This window comes from Phascolarctos cinereus, unplaced genomic scaffold (assembly GCF_003287225.1).
Source record: "Phascolarctos cinereus isolate Bilbo 61053 unplaced genomic scaffold, phaCin_HiC Scaffold_2;HRSCAF=192, whole genome shotgun sequence".
Classification (NCBI taxonomy): Eukaryota; Metazoa; Chordata; class Mammalia; order Diprotodontia; family Phascolarctidae; genus Phascolarctos; species Phascolarctos cinereus.
Genome location: NW_027555625.1, coordinates 257,853,458 through 257,867,443, shown reverse-complemented (window position 1 = coordinate 257,867,443; position 13,986 = coordinate 257,853,458). Strand labels below are relative to the sequence as shown.

Below are 13,986 nucleotides of genomic sequence, written 5' to 3'. Positions count from 1 at the left end.
TTTTAAATTCTTTTATTTTTTTTTTAATTTCCCCAGTTACATATAAAAACAACTTTTAACATTCATTTTTAAAACTTTGAGTTCCAAATTCTCTCCATTCCTCCCTCTCCACACCTCACCTCTCGTTGAGAAGAAAAGCAGTTTGGTATAGGTTATACATGTGTAGTCATGCAAAACATCCATGAGAGTCATATTGTAAAAGAAAACATAGACAAAAAAAATCTCAAGAAAATTAAAGTTTAAAAAAATGCTTCATTCTGTATTCAGACACCATCAGTTCTTTATCTGGAGATGGATAGCATTTTTCATCATAAGTTTTTCAGAGTTGTTTTGGGTCCTTGTATTGCTGAGAATATTGGCTAGACCTTTTACAAGAAGACTGGAGACCAAATTATGAAGAGCTTTAAATGCCGAACAGAGGAGTGTTCTGTCTCCCTCTCCTTCTCCCTCTTCTTCTCCTGGAGGTAATAGTCATCTGGATCTTATTGAGCAGGATGTGTATGTGTGTGTGTATGTATATGATATAGTCAGACCTATGTTTTTAAAAAATTGCTTTTACAGCTGATTGGAGGATGGATTGGAGTTGGGAGAGATTTGAGGCAAGGAGACCAGTTAAAAAGCTTTTGCGATAGTCTAGGTGAGAGGTGATGAGGATCTGAATCAAAGTGTTGGCTGTGTGAGTGGAGAGAAGGGACAGGTATGAGAGATGTTGTGAAGGTAGAAATGACAAGATTTGGCAATGGATTAGATTTGTGTTGTGAGTGAGAGTGAGGAGTTCAGAATAATGCTGAGGTTGTAAGCTTCGGTGACTGGGAAGGTGGTGGTTCAAAAAAAAGGAAAGGTTTGGGGAGAAAGATAATGAGTTCTGTTTTAAACATGTTGGTTTTGAGATGCCCATGGGACATGTTATTCAAGATGTCCAAGAGGCAGTTGTAGATTTGTGGCTTCAGCAGAGCAGAGTGACTAGGGTTGGATATATACATGGAAGAATCATAGGCATAAATTTAATCATTGAATCTTGAAGAGCTAATGAGATAACCAAGTGCAAATAGGTTGAAAAGATAACACTCATGGTTAGTAGGCAACATATAGATGAAGAACTAGCAAAGGAGCCTGTGAAAGAGTGGTCAGACAGAAACAAGAAGAATCAGGCGAGAGTAGTTTTGTAAAAACTAAGAAAGGAGAGAGTGTCCAGGAGAAAGTGATCCACAGTGTTCAACACTGCAGGTCTACAAGGTCTACAAGGATCAGATCACTCCACCCCTTTGAATTCCCAGGCAAGCACTTTTGCTCTTTCTTTTCTTCCTTCAAAATGTCAACCTTATAATTAACTGATACTTTTTGTTGTTCCTTAACTGTTGAATTCCTTTCTCCTTCTTCTACCCCATTCTCATCCCTTTCCAAACCCTAACTCTGGTTTGCTTGCTTCATTTACCTTTTCCTCTTCTCTTGTGTGGCTAAACACTGATGGAAGAAGCGGTCAAACTTCTTCCCATATGTAACTCAAACTTTTATGCTTCTGAGTCCACTGCAAATTTATGCTATGCTATCTTAATTAGATCCCCACTGCTGCATGCCAGTCTTTTTACTCTTCCCTAGTTGACTTTCTGTTGTGCTTCCCACAGTGTTTTTTTCAGACTTTCTTATCTCTCAATCTCTCTGCACTGGTCTCTACTTCTCAGCAGAGGACTTAGCCTCATACTGAAAAAAATTGCATCCACCTTAATCTCAGCTATTGTATGCTCATTTTTATATCTTTTGTCTCTTTAACATAAACCCCCCTTCTCTCTTGACTTCTGTTCAAGCTGATATTCTATATATCTTCTCCTATTTGCAGCCAATCTCCTAGAAAAGGCTATCTGTATTTGCTGTCTCCACATCCTTACTTCCTATTCACTTTTTAACCCCTTACATTCTGACTTCTGACCTCACCAGTACACTAAAACTGCTCTCCAAAGTCATCAACTGTATCATAATTGCTAAAAATCAGTGACCTGTTCTCAGTCTTCATCCTTCTTGACCTTTAGAGCCTTTGACAGTGACCAGCCCCTCCTATCCGTTTCTATCTGTCTCTGTCTCTCCTTTCGTCAACTCTCATGAGTCCCATCTCTGTCTAGACATCTTCCAGATCTGTATAGCTAGTCCTCATCTCTCCTGAGTTCCAGGACTGCCTACTGCACATCTCCACTTAGATGTCCCATATGTATCTCAAACTTGGTGTATCCATAAGAAGATTCATTTATTTCCTCCCAAATCTACTTCTCTTAAATTCCTGTTTCTATGAAGGGTACTACCATTCTTCCGGGGACCCGATTTTTCAACCTTGGAGTCATCCTCAACTCTTCCACTCATCTCCATTGAAATACATGTGTCCCTTTCTTTCCATTTACGTGGTTACCATGATAGTTCAGAACTTTATTACCTCTCTCTTGAACTGATAGTAGTCTCCAAATTGGTCTCTCTACCTCTAGCCTCTCCTCTCTAATCTATCTTCCACACAGCTGCCCAAGTGACATTCCTAAATCACAGGTCTTAACTCTTTCTCTTCCCTGCACAAGAAGCTTAGTGGTTCCCAGTTGCCTCAAGGGTAAAATACAGACTCTTCTGTCTGGAGTTTAAATCCATTCACAATTTGGCTTCAACCTCTCTTTCCAGAATGGAGTCACATAACTTCTCCTCCTTCACCCTGTCTTTCCAGCCAAACTGCTGACATATTTGCCAATTCCTGTACATGACAATCCATCTCACTTTTGTACCTTTGCATTGTCTGGCCCCCTTGTCTGGAATGGTGTCAGTTCTTGCAACAACCTTCTGGATTTCCTAAAATGTTTCCTTTCTGGGCTCACTTGAAATGCCACCTCCTATATGAGGCCACTCTTCATTCTTTTCGTTGTTACAAAGCCCCCCAGATTATTTTGATTTTTCCTCAAAATTACTTTTAATGTCTTTTGTATTATTTCCTATTTACCTACCTATGCATATTTTGTTTATTCATAGTAGAATATAAGTTTCTTCATGGCAAGAAAATTTCTTTTTTCTTTCTTTTTTTTTTGTCTTTGTTTCCCCCAGTTCCTAGCATAGTACCTGGCTCTAGGCAGGAATTTCACAAATATTCATTGAATTAAATTAAATTGATAGGACCTGCTGAACTTGACTTTGTCTGGCATATCCTTTAAGAATCCTAGGTAAAGGGGCAGCTAGATGGTGCAGTGGATAGAGCACTGGCCCTGGAGTCAGGAGGACCTGAGTTCAAATCTGGCCTGTGACAACATAATACTAGCTGTGTGACCCTGGGCAAGTCACTTAACCCCATTGCCTAGCCAAAAAACAAAACAGAACAAGAAAAACAAAAACAAACAAACAAAAAGAATCCTGGATAACCTCCTTGCCATAATGAGACATCGGAGTAGAAATTTAGTAGAGGACACATAAGACAAGGATGAACAATCAGCTGAACCAGGCTTGAACATTACATATGTAAACAATTGTATAATTGCAAAGGAAAAGGACTTTGCCACTGTCCTTGGAACCTAGCACAAGACACAGGGTCTCACTTTCTCTGTTTGTAAAATGAGAGGCTTTAAACTGGAAAATGATTAAGGAAGTTCTTCCCTCTCTGATATTGTATTATTCTATGGTTTCTTGGGTGGTAAATGAAGAAAGTGCCATGGGAGATCTATGTTAAGGCATAATGGGACACCTTTCTTCTTGTTAGTAAAGGAAGACTTTGTAGAAGAAGTGACATTGCAATAGGATGAAGATGAGTAGGCTGAGCTTAGTGGGGAAAGAGAGTTAAGATGACAGATGAGAAAGTATTCTAAAAAGCATTATACATAAATTGGTGCTTATTACACATAAACAGTGTAGTCTGAAAGAGTCTTGGCAGGGGGTTACTTAAAAATAATTTTTTTTCAACATTCTATTGCCATCTGTTATATTAATTGGATGAGAGTATTAGCTGTTCTGTAGTTCTATGCAATTTGAGAATACAGAAAGATGTAACCTGTGATCCAGGGTAGTTATTGTTATATTCTTTTCTCCTCTGATCCATTTAACATTTAAGCCAGATTTAATGAATTAGCTTACCTTGTTCAACTAACATCTGGTATGTACAGTATTTACTTATTGATCATAGACATAATGCCTTCATTTTATTCCATTGAATTTTATGCATATGTACTTAACTCATCTAATGTTTATGAGCAAAAATAACTATTCATATTTTAACAAAGTTGGTGAATTAAGTGGGAAATATCATTGAATGCTGGATATACATGATCCTTCAAGTGTGTACAATTTTAGTGATTTGTTTTAAATTCAACACGTTCTTGCTTTTCATCTCATATTTTCATGCTTCTTTCTGTAGTTTGAGGCAACAGGACTAGAGAACATATCACAAAAATGCTCGAAGAAAATTGGCCATGTGAGATAATGATGATGATAATGGTGATCACGATGATGTTTATAATTGTTATTAGAGCGCCTTAAAGTTTATGATGTGCTTTTCTCAAAACAATCCTATGAAGTAAGTAGTGTATCATTATCCCCATTTTACAAGTGAGAAAATTAGGGCACAGTGAAGTGATGTTACTTGTCCATTTCCACAAAGTTCTAAGTTGAGCCTGAAATTCAAAACCAGGTCTTAAATTTTATTCCGTGTTTTAAAGACCTAAAGCTTCCCATCAAGACCTTAATGACATGTACTTTAAAGTCAAACTAAAGAGGTAATTTTGCTTAAGAATCTAGAGATCATCAAAGAAAACTCAACCAATAGCACAGTTAAAGTCTATGGATGACTATTACCACATAATTTTAGTTTCCTAGTTAAAGGGGGAAAAAAATCTGTCTACTTAAAAAAGAGAAAGGGAAAGCAGTCCTTTTTATGTTTTCTTCCTAAGTATCAGAGTAAGGAGATTCTGAGAAAAATGTTACATGCGAGAAATATATTTGATTTGATAGCCCAGTTGTTACTTGATTTGCCAAGTTTTGTATTTACTTATTTGAATGAGAATTTTGCAGTCATTCTTAAAAGACCGGCTTTCTAAACCATGACCCTCAATCTGTAAACACTTGTTTAGTATATCTCTAGCTGTATCAGACATGGTCTTTGACAGCAGTTTCTGTTAACAGACTTTTCATCAATCAAATCATTGGCTTTGTGAGTTTAATTAGGAGACTGTGCAGTATTGTGAGCTGCTGAGTGATCTGGAAATTCAGCAAATTTCAGTTTGCTTATTACCATCTATGATAGAAGACGCATCTATTCTGTTAGGGGTTTTTATACGTCTTATTCATTTGACAGAAAATTATATTAATGTATTTAACTGATGAACCAAAAAGCAGCAGTGTTTGTTTCCTCAAAATAGAAATCTAATGACCAAGATGAGTATCAAAGAAGCCAACTCTTTTTCAGCCCTTTTTGCTCATCATCTTTCAAGTAAAATCATTTGATCAATCAATAGGCATTTAAGTACCTGTTATCTCCAAGGTGCTATGCTAGACAATGAAGATACAAAACAAAAAAATGAGAGAGTGCCTGCTCTCAAGGAGCTAACGTTTCATGGGGTTAAACATGTGCATATATAAGTGAATAAAATATATAATAGGGAAATACAAAGTAATTTTGGGAGATGTGCTAGCAGCTGGGTGGATCAGGAATGTAAGATGTATTGGGGGGCACAGTATTTTTGGAAGACAATTTGGAGCCAGATTGTAAAGGTCTTCAAATGACAGACCAGGGTTTGTTTTCTATGTGATGAAGTGATAGGGAGCCACTGCAATTTCGTGGGTAAAAGACATGTCAGACATGTGCTTCAAGAGTATCACTTTGGCCACTGTGTGGAGGATACATTGGAGAGGAGAGATGCTAGAGGCAAGGAGACCACTTAGAAAGCTATTGTAATAGTCTAGGAGAGAGATGATGGGGCCTGAAGGAAGGCAGTGGCTGTGGGAGTTGAAAGAGAAAGATGTAGAGGTGGAAAGATCAAGATTCTAAAAGTCATTGGAGTTGGGTAGAAGGGAAAGAGTAAAAAGTGGAGGATAACTCTAAGATTGAGAACCTGGGTCACGGGAAGGATAATGGTGTCCTGATCGGAAATAGGGTAGTTCCAAAGAGGGGTAGATTGGGGGAAAGCTAATGAGTTCTTTTGGAGTGCTGATTTTGAAATGCCTATGGGACACCTAGATTGAGCTGTCCAGAAGGCACTTAAGACTGAATGGAGATCAGGAGCTCAAGAGAGATGAGGGATCTCATAGAAATATAGGTGTAATCTGTGTAGAGATGATCATTGAACCAATGAGATCACTAAGAAAGAGAATATAGAGAGAAGGTAGCCCAGGACAGAGTTCTGCATGACAGCCACAGTTAGGAGCTCTTCCTCAGACTCAGGCTGTCTTTGAGCTTCCTTATAATTCCCACTCTCCTTTTTCAGACTGGGCTTCTGCCATTAGAGTCGCTGTCTTGGATTGTGCTGCAGAAGAAAACTATGACACCTGTAGGGACTATGGTATTCATTTTTACCCAACTTTTAGGGTGAGTTGCTTATCTACCCTATTATTTGTATTTTATGCTTGAACTAATATATCTTTCCATGTAATTTCTCCTATTTCGCTGTCTATCAGAACATTTTTTGTAAGGAATTTCATCCAAGTTGCAGTTCATTACATTTATATTCCCACGGTTTATTCTTACCATTTTGGCCAAGTTCTTGAACTTGTCAGAAGGCTTTATGTATGTTTTGCAAATGCTTCACCCCACCCTAAGCTCCCACCAGAATGTACTATGTTTTTGCTGGATTATTTCCTTATTTTTAAAACTTTTAAGAAAGGCAGTCTGGAATACAGAAATAAATGTTAGTAGAATATATAGTAGGTGACTGTACAAAGAAAGGTGTTTGTTTTTAATGCTTTTTTTAAAAATTAGGTAAAATAGAAGGGAGGGCAGATTGGGGGAAGGGGTAATCAGAATGCACCCTGTTGTGGGGTGGGGGAGGGGAGAGAAGGGGAGAAAATTTGGAACTCAATCCTGTGGAAGTGAATGTCGAAAACTAAAAATAAATAAATAATTTTAAAAAGAACAGAGGCAAAAAACCATATTATGGCCCTATGAATACCAGCTAATTCTGCTAAGGATATAGAGGAGGCTAATCTACAGTTAACACTGCAGTGGCTGATCTCTTGATACGTTAAGATGAAGTTGTGCTTTTTCCTCCCACTAGAGGGCACAGCTTAAATTTCCAGCTTTATGACTCCCTGGCAATTTCAGCCTGAGCAAAAGGAACAGAATCAACCAGCAGTCCGGTTTTGTTTTGTTTTGTTTTGAAGTTAGAAATCTCTATTTGGTGAGTCAGTTTTATACCTACACCCACGTGCATAGATATTCCAAAATGTAAAATGCTTTTAACAGATTTTATGACAAAAATCATTGATTAAAAGGACTTTTTCAACTCTAAAATAAATCCATTATCTTTCTATAATATCTTAACAAGTCACAGCCTCTTTGAGGGAGATTAGACTAAATTATCTCTTAGGCCTCTTGCAGCTCTAACACACCATGGGTTCTAGCACAACTGGAATTAGAGACTCCCTAGACCTGGCAACAATATGAAGATATTGTTGCAGCCAAATAGGCTTTAAAACATTTATCTGTCTGGATGTACAGGCATCATACTACAGTGGAAAGATTGTTGGAACCAGACTTGGTCAGAAGGTCTGGCATTAAGTCCCATTTTGGATAACTAAGGGTACAAAATTTGTAATTCATTTAACCTTATTGAGCCTTAGTTTATTCATCTGCAAATAGGGGTAAAGATACTTCTGCTTCCCACCTGAGAAGATTGTTGTGGGGAGAGTACTTTGTTAAACCTTAAAGTATTACATAAATGTGAGTTATTCTTAACCACTTTGACTTTTATATTTTAAACTATTATGTTACATAGGCTTATTTCTCACTGGACTGAACATTTTTGAACATTTGGTAGTTAAGAAATCTGGTTGCTTATGTGAACAGGAATATCATTTTAAACCATGTTATAGTTTAAGGCATATGCTATAATTTTGAATGCAGTAATGCCAATGGAAAAATTCTGAAATTCACGGAGCCATTTTTGGAGAAAATTGTTCAAAGAGATGTAGTTGTAAAGGTGTACACATTTGGGGTTGTATATATTACATGTATGATATAATTTTTCTTATTTGTTATATTTTTTCCTCAGTATTTTAAAGCATTTACAAAGGAGTTCACAACTGGAGAAAATTACAAAGGTATGAATATGATCATTATATTTGAAATAGACTAGTGTTATCTTGTAATCTTTTGATATTTAAATGGTCCTTAGGCTAGAACAGTGATATTAAATTCAAACAGAGAAGGGGAAGGGTAAGGATAGGGGCTGTAAACCATACATACAACCATACATATCAACTTAGAAAATCACATGTTAACATCTGTGTTCTATTTTTATTTATTATATTTCCCAATTACATTTTAATCTAGGTCTGGTCCTACTCAGGAATGTTGCAGGCCACCTGTTTAACATCACTGGGCTAGAGCACTCAGATTATATAACCCCTGTAGGTAGATTTGCATATGTCAATACTGTGAACTGTTTATTGTTTATTTTAGAGAACGAGTTAGGAATTTTATAAAGATTTGTATTTTTCATTTGTGTTTGGTGTTTGCCATTTAGAAAAGTAGTAGTGGTTTAATTTTTTTTTATTTTTTTCAGCAGGAATTGATAGAGAGCCTCAGACAGTAAGGCAAACGATGATTGATTTCCTCCAGAATCATACCCAAGGAAACAGACCTCCTGCTTGTCCATCTTTAGACCCTGTTACGTAAGCATATTGGTTGTGAAAAGTGACATTTTTGTCTCCAGGGGGAAAAAAAGGTATAAGAAATCCATGTTTAAAACTCAAGTTTGTTCTGTTCAGATTTTGATTTGTTTGCTAAACCCAGCTTTCGGGCTTCTATTTCAACTTAAATTGGGTTGGTTTGGCTACTAGGGGTTATATTAAAGGACTGCTAAGTTCCATTTTAACTCAAAGATTCTTTGAGGCTACTTGAAGATGGTGGTGAGGTGGCTAAGCTCCTTTGTAAATTAAATTATTTTATTTTTCTTCCTGAAAGGTCCAGTGACATTTCTCCTCTCTTGGAAAACAATGATGGTCGTTACATTGCTATTTTGTTTGAAAGCAATAACTCATATGTTGGACGAGAGGTACTTGTATAATTGTTTCATTTCATCTCCTTTTAAAAAATCAAACCATGTAGTTTGGTTTCCATTGTGTTCAGTCAGAATTCATATCATGTGCAGAAGTAGTTGGCTGTTTCATAATTAGTTTTGGTATCTTTTCAGTCTTAGTTCCTATTTTACTTCATATCCTGCATTCTAGCTAAATTGTATTACTAGCTATTTTCCAAACTTGACTTTTCATCTTCTATCTTAATCAATGCATCAGTAAGCATTTATTAAGTGCCTACTATTTGCTAGTCACTGTGCTAAGTTTTGGGGGTACAAAGACAAAAATGAAATAGTTCTTGCCCTTAAGGAGCTTATGTCTGATAAGGAGAGACACCATATGTATATATGTATATATACATGTATATGTAAGCATAAGTACAGGGTAGTTTGGAGGTGGTATACATCAACATATAATGGTGACCTCTGAGGTTCCCCTGGCTTGAATACATTCTTTCTTCTTCCTCCTCTTCAGAATCCTTGTCTTCATTAAGTCTCAGTATCTCCATCTCTCAGCGTAGTAGCTTTCTGTTAGTAGGCATTTAGTCTTTGTTAAATTGAATTGAATTGAGGCTTAACCAGCCAGAAAGGTTTTTAATGTAAGACCAGGGACTTCATGTTTAAAGTTCAAAGGTAATTTAGGACTTTTCTGACCATTTGAATTCTTTCTGAGATGTCTTTCCTTGTTTTAGGTTCATTGTCATTAAGGCTATTTCAGAAAGCTTATTTATATTCAAGCACTTTTAACCACTTTCTTTATAAAAAATGAGATATTTTTGTGGTGTCCTGCTATACTTTTGAGGCTGTGGAAATTTACTATTTTGTCATAGTCCAAATTAAACTTTTAACACAGTTGAAAGAATGAGTGACTAATGTTTTCTGAGAATCTTCTTCTTAGCAAAGACAAGAAAAACTTTGTAGGGGCAGATGTTGCAGTTTGTGGATTGTCCTGCTCCTTTGTTTTTCTTCTACATGATTGTCATTGTTGTTGTTTAGTCATGTCTGTCTCTCTGTGACCCCACTTGCGGTTTTCTTGGCAAAGATACTGGCGTGGTTTGCCATTTTCTCCAGCTCATTTTACAGATGAGGAAACAGAAGCAAACAGGGTTAAGTGACCTACCCAGGGTCACACAGCTAGGATGTGTCTGAAGCCAGATTTGAATTCAAGTCTTCTTTACTCCAGGCCTGGTGCTTTATCCACTGAGCCACCCAACTGCTCACATGATGGTCAGAGGAAGAGAGGGAGAAGTGCTTAAGATTTTGGCAAATCAGCTTAACTCCTCAGCTCTTTGAAAAGAGGCTTGGTTGGGGAAGGACTAAAACTATTCATTTTAAAATGTTATTTTATCTATTCCTGGACTTCATTTATCCAGGCTCTTACTATACCTCGTTCCTGTGCTCCAGTGGATTTGTGATCTCTTTGATGTTGGTATGTTGGGGGAAATTCCTGTCTTGATTCTATGTGAAGAGCTACACATACGATAATGGGTAGTTTTCAAGCTTGTGATCTGCTCTGTTCTCACAGAAGGTAGAAATTATACTCTGTATGAATTATATAATTGGTAGCTAAAATCTTTACTAAAGTCATTCTTGATTTCTTTTGTAGTTAGAGCAGAATTATAATAGACCTTTTAACATAGTGTAAGAGGTAGCATGTTGTTGCTTAGCTCTTAAGATAGACCTTTATCTGGAATTGATCGCCCTTCCCTACTTTTTTTAAAATTTTGTTTAAAAGGTTAATACAGGAAAATTTTATTTTTTCTCTCTTAGGAGGGAGAATTATTGAATGGCTGAATTTTGTAAAAATGAGTCTTGCTGTTCTGACTAAAGTATTATATATTCTATAGAAGAAATTTATTGGCATCTTTTAAAAAATCATTTCTTCACTTGAAAATTTATTATGAAGTGAAATAAGGTATCAGTTGTATTTGTGAACTATAGTAGAAAAGAATTCTATACTTGGGCTAAACATATTTCCGTTATCTTTGAATTTTAGATAGTCATGCCAAACCTTTCTTCTGTATCTATAGATAATTCAGACCATGTTTCTACACACTTTACATTAGATGTGCTGAATAGATCAATTAAGATCTACAAATAGATCTCCAAGTGTTGCCTGGCTGCCTGTAAACTGGCTACCACCACTACTATACCTTGCTGTGAGGTGTGCTGGTATTCCCAGTGGAGAAGAGAGTTCAGTCTGCAGAGACAGTCCCCTAACCTGTTCCCCACAAGGATTTTGCTGTTATCCTTCCTGGTGGTCCAAGGTGCTTCTTATAAAAAGGTTGGGGATTCTCCCTACTTGTCTGTAGGCATCTTATAACTAACTCCTCCCATCTCTGTATTATGTACAGTTTGTTTTTTAAGTGAATAGTGCATTTAATATGATAGTAATGTCACTTTGCTGTTTATTTGTGTCTCCTTCTGAACTTTTTTTGCTTTCTTCTATTTTTAAATGTTTTATTGTGTTCTTTCTTTTTTTGCATCTCAACTACTATCCATTAATTCACATCCCTCCCACCAACAGAAACTATCCTTTGTTTAAAAAAAAAAGTATAGTTAGAACAAATATCAATACACTGACTATATCTCAAAATCTTTATCTCGTTCTTACTTCTAGCCTATCACCTCTCTGTTCAGAGGTGAGTGGCACATTTCATCATCTGTCTTCTGAAATCACAGTTGGTCATTGCTTTAATTAGAATTCTGTAGTCTTTAAAAGTTGTTTTCTAGGCATATCTTTCCACTGTTGCCTTACAGTCTTACGGTGTTTACATCTAAAAGTATTTGGCCCTCATTCTGCCTGCAGAGGAGAAGCAATGTTGTTTGAAGGTGTGTGATAGGAGCTCAAAGGATTTGTTAGTAGTATTTATCTTGTATTCTAAATAGTATATTCATCATCAATTGTTGAATAAATATTTGACCAACTTCAGTTAGCTTAATCCGATAATATAGCTCCTTTTCATTTTGGTGTCTTATGTTACAATTAAAAAGTTAAAAAGCAGTTGTCTCAAGCTAAGGAAACTACTAGTTTTTTGTGCTTTTTAAAAAGTTTGCATAGTTCTAAGCTGAATTAAGAAAACAAATAACATCATTATTATGGCGGAAACATATATTGGCCTGCCATTTTGGCATTATTCTGTTTTGCTTATGAATGTTCTCAATGACACACCTGAAGTAAGATGCCTGCCAACTTTGATCTGTGGTCACTGGGTGCTAGGCTAAAGAAGACTGAATATGTAGCCAAAAACACTTGATATTGTAGGAGAGGAATAGGTGGTTTTGAAGTTTTTCACAAGTCACATTATTTTCTAGTAGATGTTGCTTTTGTGGATCCATGATTTAATTGGTGTGGCATTTCCTCCATTGATACAGATTGTAATCCATTAAATGGATAAGGACACAAATAGCATCTGTGTTTAGAAGAAAATCTCAGGCTTTTATAAAGCACAATGAGATTACCTATGTGACTAGCTAATGGTTAACCAGGATAGAAAACTACCTTTCACTGGTTGGAGTATTTTTTAGGATGAACTATGTTTTTTGGAGGGTAGACTGGTTTTAAAAACAAACTAATAAAAATCTTCAGCTACTAAACTTTGTCCTTTTGTCTATAAGTCTAATAAATGATATATTGCGTTTTTTGCATGTAAGTAGATTTCTTGTTCACGGTGTCTTAAGTTACATGAAAACAAAGGTTAAAAATCTTGAACTAAGTTGTAGAAGTGGTAAATGCAGCAAATCATGAGTTATTTTAATTTCACTAAACATTATTTTATATGTTCTAGAGATTAATTCATGACAACTGTTTTTTTACCATAAATTGATATCTAAATATATGTGACTTAACTATTACAAAATTATAGTTATTATATTGATTCTAAATTTGTTTTACCTTGCTATTTTTTCCCCTGAGAAAAACTTTGCCATGGGCAGTGCCCTTCACATTCTATTTTCTCTTCATCTAGGTGATATTAGACTTGATTCAGTACAAAAACATTGTGGTAAAAAGAACGCTGAATTCTGATAAGGCATTTCTCAAGAAGCTTGGTATTACTTCAGTCCCTTCATGTTACCTGATTTATCCAAATGGGTCTCATGGATTAATTAGCATGTGAGTAATAGTATATACAAGATTTGGTTGAGGTTCCAATACTCTATCTTGGAGACTTTAATAAATACATGGGGATATTAGAAACTGTAGAAATCAAGTTATTCACTGAGCATTTATCAGACGTCTATTTTGTCCTAAGCACTGGAAATTCAGAGACAAAAATGACACACTCCTTGCCCTATATTCTATTGGAAAAAACATCAGGTAAATAAATAATCACATAGAATATAAATACAAGGTAATTTTTTGAAGGAGAGAGTACTAGTAACTGGAAAGACCAGGAAGTGCTTCATGTAGAAAGTATAGCTTGAGCAGAGTTTTGAAAGAAATGAGAGGGGCAGCTAGGTGGTGCAGGGGATAGAGCACTAGCCCTCAAGTCAGGAGGACCTGAGTTCGAATCTGGCCTCAGACCAAACACTTGACACTTACTAGCTGTGTGACCCTGGGCAAGTCACTTAACCCCAATTGCCTGAAAAGAAAAAAGAAAAGAAATGAGATCCTCCCAGGTGGAAGTGAGGTGAGAGTATATTTCATTTAATGAAGAGGTATACAGAGATGGCATGTTACATGTGAAGACAGCAAGAAGACAATTTAGCTGGACCATAGAGTGTGGGAAGGAGAATAATGCATTGT

At 36.3% G+C, this 13,986-nt stretch overlaps 1 protein-coding gene across 2 annotated transcripts in view; it reads left to right on the top strand.

The window, feature by feature from the left end:
* Positions 1 to 13,986, top strand: part of QSOX2 (quiescin sulfhydryl oxidase 2) — a 67,393-nt gene that overhangs the window by 30,367 nt on the left and 23,040 nt on the right. The window contains exons 2-6 of one of the 2 annotated variants that reach the window (XM_020981880.2): positions 6,432 to 6,532; positions 8,214 to 8,262; positions 8,730 to 8,835; positions 9,128 to 9,218; positions 13,208 to 13,353. In XM_020981880.2, coding sequence (XP_020837539.1) covers positions 6,432 to 6,532; positions 8,214 to 8,262; positions 8,730 to 8,835; positions 9,128 to 9,218; positions 13,208 to 13,353 — 493 coding nt within the window. Of the gene's footprint in view, positions 1 to 6,431; positions 6,533 to 8,213; positions 8,263 to 8,726; positions 8,836 to 9,127; positions 9,219 to 13,207; positions 13,354 to 13,986 lie in introns of both variants that reach the window. The other variant, XM_020981879.2, reaches the window with a different exon arrangement.